Here is a 6,071-nt window from a genome sequence, read left to right as displayed (position 1 = left end):
TTCTTTTCCACATTTTATTCTTACAGTTTTTAAAATTGTACAAACAAGAAAAGCTATTTTACAGTTCTTTTGTCTTTTCTTCTAACTTTCATAGATCCATAGAATCATAGAATGGTTTGAGTTGGACAGGACCTTAAAGATCATCTAGTTCCACTGCCTTTGCCATTGGCAGAGATACCTTCCAGTAAAATTATTTTAATACACAAAATAATTTAAGGAGAAAGACAAAAAATAACATTGTCCACTCCCCACGTAAACAGAAAGCCATTAGCTCATGTTTCTATATTTCTTATTTGTCCACCAGGATGCACAAACATTATTCCAGTAGCAGACTAATTTAGAAACAAAAGCAGTGAGAGAGAGAAAGAGACAGAGAATCATGCTAAGGAATTTTTACACTGCACCACTACTTTTATAATTAGAGAATGGTAAATGTTTTTTTAGCCTGCCTTGTAAGAATACATTATGTTCATGAATTAATTGGTTCTGCTCTGCAACTCTAAAATGCATCACCAAGGCTAATGATTCACAAGCTTAATGTGATTGCAACATGGAGAAACAAGTCTCTCTAGTTGCTATCCTGCCCTTAACATATACTTATACACCAGTCCCAGGTGGTTCCCAAACACAAATAGTAACACAGTATTAGTGAGCATTTTTTTTTTCTGTTTTAGCTATTCAAAAGAGAAAGAGAACATGAACAAAATTGTATGCGAGTAATCATATTCTAGATAGTAATAAGCAGTAAACGAAATCCAAAGCAGCTCTACAAAATAAAGAAAATTAATAGGTTGTTGAATTGAACTTTCTAATTTAACTAATTTCAGGACTTATTGTATCCAGATAGGAGAATCAACATATATCCCCTATGCAAAGTATCTGGGGAGATTTAGCTGGCCATGCAGGACATTCAAGACTGGGACCTGTGAGAGAGAAGTAAGCAGACTGTTAGTTGCAGGAATGACATCACAGGAGACTAGCAGGTAACAGGCATGATGGCAGAGCCTTAAACTGGAAGATCCAGGAGGTATAGTATATGCACATACACATATGTGCACAATTACTTATTATATTGCAAGCTCTTTCACCTAGCAGGAACTTCCCAGTTGTAACACACTCTAGACATTGATCACATGGATGAAGTCAATAAGTTGAATCTGCAGAGATAAGGGGCAGAAAAAGTACTGGAGGAGGGAGAAGAATCTGATACACATTTAAATAGGTCAATAACATGACCTTCAACCCACTCCCCTCAGGGTAGGGGCGGGGAGAGGAATAATTTGTAATGAACCAACTCAGACCCTTTCTGCTCACAGAAGGGAATGTTCAGGTCTGCAGAGATCTCTTGATGCCCTTCACTGAACTAGTTCAACATCTAAAGTAAGAACTCATAGGTACTGCTTTTCTCCTGATCTGACTGGAAGGTTTCAGAGAACCCTTCAAAGAGAGGAAGAAGCACACCAAGAAAATAACGAAAGGTGACGGAACCAAACAGGAGTTGTCAGTGACAGAGAACAGAAGAATAAAAACAAAAACCTGAAGGGCAGAGACAAAGGACAGACCCAGAGGCAGACTGAAAGAGGTAGAGTGGGAAGAAGAGAGTGGATTCAAAAAACAAAGAATGTGCTCTTTATTCTAATTAGTGGATGGGTGAGGATGAACAGAAAATAAGAAGAACAAAAGTCACCGAGTAGCTTGAGACAGCAAGAGGCCACAGAACCACCCCTTCAGGATGCATAGCCTAGTCATGATCTGCTTTGTTTTAGGGTGTTTCTTATGGGTAAGTCACATCAAGTTATTTTTCACGTGGTCTCTACTTAGTCGTGGAGTTACCTTGGAAAGCTGGATGGCTGTTAGAAATTGATAATAACAGGAATTTCTGTTATACTAGAAAGAACTGAGCATATCAAATGCAGAAGAGAAGAATATTGGCTGCAATTCTGGGGATGATAACGCAGAGGTCAGGGTACCAAGGCAGAAGAATGAGAAGGGTAGAAGTGTTGGAGGGACAGGGACGAATTCAAATTGATGTGGGTATAATATGTACTCCCCATATAAATAGACTCCCAATATTTGAGCATGGAGAAGGATTTACATCTGTAGCATGGCATAGCTTGTGGTGGGGAAAGGGAAACTTGTGGTGAGTGCAAAGAGAAGTTGGAATCTGCACTGGAAAAAATGTTAAATAGGATTTTATTGACTATGTGAAGTTAAGATGTGAAATGATGAAGTTGCCATCACGGTAACTTCAAATCTACAGCAGAATATGCAGGGAAATTGTTGAAGATAACAGTGTGACCTTTCCATAGGAAATTCAGACTGGTAACTGTCTAGGTGACAGAGACAAATGTTGCATATCTTATTTTTCTCCTTCTAGTTCCCCCAAGTGAGAGGTGAGGAAGGGTGTCTCAATGCAGAATTGTGAGTATTTGGAGATCTTGAACTCTTTAAAGAAAACTGTGAAGGTCAAAGTTAGCAGTGGATATCAGTATTATAGCATGGTGACAGACATTTTCCAGAAAAGCATACTTTCATTTTGACTACTGAAACCTTACATAAAATGCCCATTGCTTTGAAGGTTAAGTGCAACCTATTCAACATATTCATCGTGCAGTACTGTTTCTGCTCCCTATTTGGATAACTGTAATGATTAAGGGTGTTCTGGTGTAATTTTGATTAACTGAGATTATGAATTTGTACTTAACCTTTCCTTAAAAACTTGGTGTTTGTTTTTTTTTGTTTGTTTGTTTATATATATATATATATATTGCTGAATGGTGGTGTCATTTGTAGCAATAACAGATAATAAGACAAATGAAGGGCATACAGCAATGGCACAAAGCTGTGCCAGGGTAGGTTCAGGACAGATATCTGGAAAAATTTCTTTACCATGATGGTTGTCAAATACTGGAGTATACTTCCTAGAGAGCTGGTTGATGCCCCATGACAGTCAGTGTTAAGAAGCATTTAGATAATGACCTTGTTAATGTGCTTTAACTTTTGTTTAGCCCTGAAGAGGCCAGGCAGTTGGACATGATAACCTTTGAAGATGTCTTCCAACTGAACTATTGAATTCTATTCTATTCTATTCTATTCTATTCTATTCTATTCTATTCTATTCTATTCTATTCTATTCTATTCCAAAACAAAACAAAACAAAACAAAACAAAACAAATGTGAAAAATGTCCTACGAGGATTCTGTTTTGACTAAACAAATGTCTTTAAAAATGCACAGGCAGGTCTACTGACTGAAACTAAAGAAACATACAACACAGTATCCAAAATGTACCCACAGGGACAAAAAAAAAAATCAATGAGAAAGTCAGAAAAACAAAGTAAAACATAATAGCATTGGTCAGACTGAATTGTGACTAAAAAAAAGAAAGCAAGTTCCGAAATTATAACACGATGCAGATCCTAAGGTTTGATCCTAAGGCACAAATATCAGGGGAACAACAGAGAGATAAAGCAGAAGGGAAACTCACCTGACAAGATTGATGAGGTTGGACAACTGCCTCCTATATGAAATACTGTGTTTTTCTCATATTTTGTGTCATTTACAAGATGGAGTGTAACTCAGGAGTGTGAGGGAAACTGAAAGAGGATATAGTGTGGATTTTTCCATTTATTTGTTGTTCTATTTCTAACTATTTCTTGTACCTCTTCTCAGCTGTTCAGGTACCGAGTGGGTCCGTCTGTGGTATATCTGGTAAGATGACATATGATTACTTTAAAGATCTGTATCACTGGACAATTCCAGTAGCAAATTATGGGATTAAATGTGGTCTTGTAACTCACTCAAGGCTGATGCTACCCCCCACATTCCCTTTACACCTTCTAATGTTCTGCAGTAGTAGCAAGCCAACCCCTAGACATTGCATTGTCTTTGGCAAACATTGACTTGCCATCACAGGCCTCCTTTGTTATTCCTTGTATAGTTGCAAGCACAATATCAAGAAAGCCTTCATGTCATTGTAAGCCTTTAAAAGGACCTTTTTATTATTATTATTATTATTAATTTCAGTCCATTCCCTTAGTAATTAAGGAAGGGATTAAAAAGGGTGGCATCTACAAGGCTGCATTAGCAAGATTGTAGCCAGCAGATTGAGAGGTATGATTTTTTTTTCCTATCCAATTGTCACTCATGAGGACAATTCTGGAATATTTAGCCCAGTTTTGGTCCCCCAATACAAAAGAAGTGTTGAAAAACTGGAGCAAGGCTCCTGGAAAGCCAGCAAAATACTCAGAGGACACGATGTGTGAGGAGGAGCTGGAAGGACTAGGTCTATTCAGACTGAAGGAGGCTAAAAGGCAGGGAGGAAGGGACCTAACTGCAGTTTTCTACAAGCTAAAATGTATCTGGAGAGAAGACAGAGACAGAGTTTTCTCGAAGTTGCACAGCTTAAAGACCCAAGACCATGGGCCAAGCTGCATCATGGGAAATTCTGATCAGACAGAACATTACGCAGAAGATCAGATAGAATAAAAAATGTTTACCCTAAGGATGATGCTGCACTGGAATGGGTGCCTGAAAGGATGGGATCTCCATCTTTGTAGACTGTCCAAACTCTGCTGGACAAAGCCCCAGATAATTGTGTCTAGCTTTGACATTAGCCCTGCTTTAACCAGGGAGAGATCTTAATATGCCCTCTCTAAACAAGATTTGTCTGCCCAAATTCTGTTTTCCCTTCCAGGCTGGTGGTTGTGATTGGTGGACTGCTTCTTCTGTGTGGCCTGGTTTCTGTCTGCATGAGGTGCTGTTTTCATTGCCATCAAGGAGGGGACGAATCAGGTCCTCAGCCCTACGAGGTCACCGTCATTGCTTTTGATCATGACAGCACCCTCCAGAACACCATTACCTGTGAGTTGGCTTTGACACCCTGCTGTGAAGGGATGTACTGTAAAAGGCCCAGGTTACGGCATCTCAAGGTTTCCCAATGGGCTGACAGAGGGAAATCCCAGGCAGGATGCTGGGAAAGTGGCATCTGTAAATACTACAAATTAAGGTGCTCACCAAGCCTTATGTAGCAAATATGGTCAGATGGTGAACTGGTTGTAAGATCTGTTTGGGTGAACTAAGGACAGCTACAGGGGCCTTGGTGTCATTTGATGATGAAGCAATTATGGGATATTGCTGAGGGGGCTTCATTCCTTGCTTTAGGCAGGATGAAAGGGTAGGAAAAGGAAAATATTCAGGCCATGGGGACAGAAAAGCCTGTGCACTGTGCTCTAACCATATGGTGCTTTCAGGATTGGGGCATATGGTTTTTGTGTCCTCCTTTCCAGCTCTCCATTCGGTGTTTGGACCTGCTGCCAGGAGAATACTAGCAGTGGCACACTCCCATAGCACTGTGCAGGGAACAACACCCCTCTCGGCGTCAGACACCCCTCCAGTCTACGAGGAAGCTCTGCACATGAGCAGGTTCACAGTTGCCAAGGCTGGGCAGAAAGTGACAGATGTGGATCCAGTGCCCAAAGCAAAACTGCAAACATCTGCTGAGGTCAAGGATGCCCAGCCAGTCTTCCCAGGATGCTAATGCTTGCTTTTACTGAATGGCAGTAAAATAGAGAATGATTTCATTCAGAGACTAGTTCTTCTGGGCAGGGTTAGGAATACCAGATTAAACTCCTTATTCTAATGACAAAGGCAAAAAAAAGAGACTAAAATTCCAAACAGTTTGAGATCCAGCATATTTTGATGGTTCCTTTTGATACCACCTTGAGATAATCAACCATTGGCATTCCCCAGGTCCATTTATTACACACAGATGTCATTAGAATCACAGTTTGCATATACAATCAAACAGGCAGCAGGATCAAGGTGCCAAGATACTTTGCACTCTGGTGCTGAAGACCTGCAGGGAGATGGCAGATGTTACCACATTGTACTTGCCTCCAGCCTAAGCTTCCTGGAGTAGGCAGAGTTTTTCATACCAGGAAAAACAAAAATGTGAAAAGGCCTTACTACACAGTAATAAAACCAAACTCTAGGATAAAGTGCCAAAAAATCACAGTAAATTTTTAAAAAAATAAAAAGAGCTGTGTAGGAATGCAATCTACATGTAAGCAA

General features: G+C 39.9%; 1 protein-coding gene across 1 annotated transcript; it reads left to right on the top strand.

Annotated features, from left to right (window-relative positions):
* The first annotated feature begins 1,732 nt into the window (after positions 1 to 1,732).
* TMEM52B (transmembrane protein 52B) lies at positions 1,733 to 5,652 on the top strand. The gene is made up of 5 exons (XM_035319667.1): positions 1,733 to 1,780; positions 2,378 to 2,421; positions 3,672 to 3,710; positions 4,696 to 4,862; positions 5,288 to 5,652. Exons 1-5 carry the CDS (start codon positions 1,733 to 1,735, stop codon positions 5,536 to 5,538), a joined length of 549 nt encoding a protein of 182 aa, XP_035175558.1. The 3' UTR covers positions 5,539 to 5,652.
* The last annotated feature ends 419 nt before the right edge of the window (positions 5,653 to 6,071 follow it).

The sequence above is a fragment of the Oxyura jamaicensis genome, chromosome 1 (assembly GCF_011077185.1).
Source record: "Oxyura jamaicensis isolate SHBP4307 breed ruddy duck chromosome 1, BPBGC_Ojam_1.0, whole genome shotgun sequence".
NCBI lineage: Eukaryota > Metazoa > Chordata > Aves > Anseriformes > Anatidae > Oxyura > Oxyura jamaicensis.
This window is presented reverse-complemented; position numbering and strand designations above follow the sequence as displayed.

Excerpts from the sequence above, each read along its gene's own strand:
- TMEM52B (XM_035319667.1), top strand. The coding sequence starts at position 1,733 with ATGCATAGCCTAGTCATGATCTGCTTTGTTTTAGGGTGTTTCTTATGG. Across the intron at positions 1,781-2,377 it reads TTTTAGGGTGTTTCTTATGG|TTCCCCCAAGTGAGAGGTGA; the intron begins GTAAGTCACATC and ends TTCTCCTTCTAG. Across the intron at positions 2,422-3,671 it reads GGGTGTCTCAATGCAGAATT|CTGTTCAGGTACCGAGTGGG; the intron begins GTGAGTATTTGG and ends ACCTCTTCTCAG.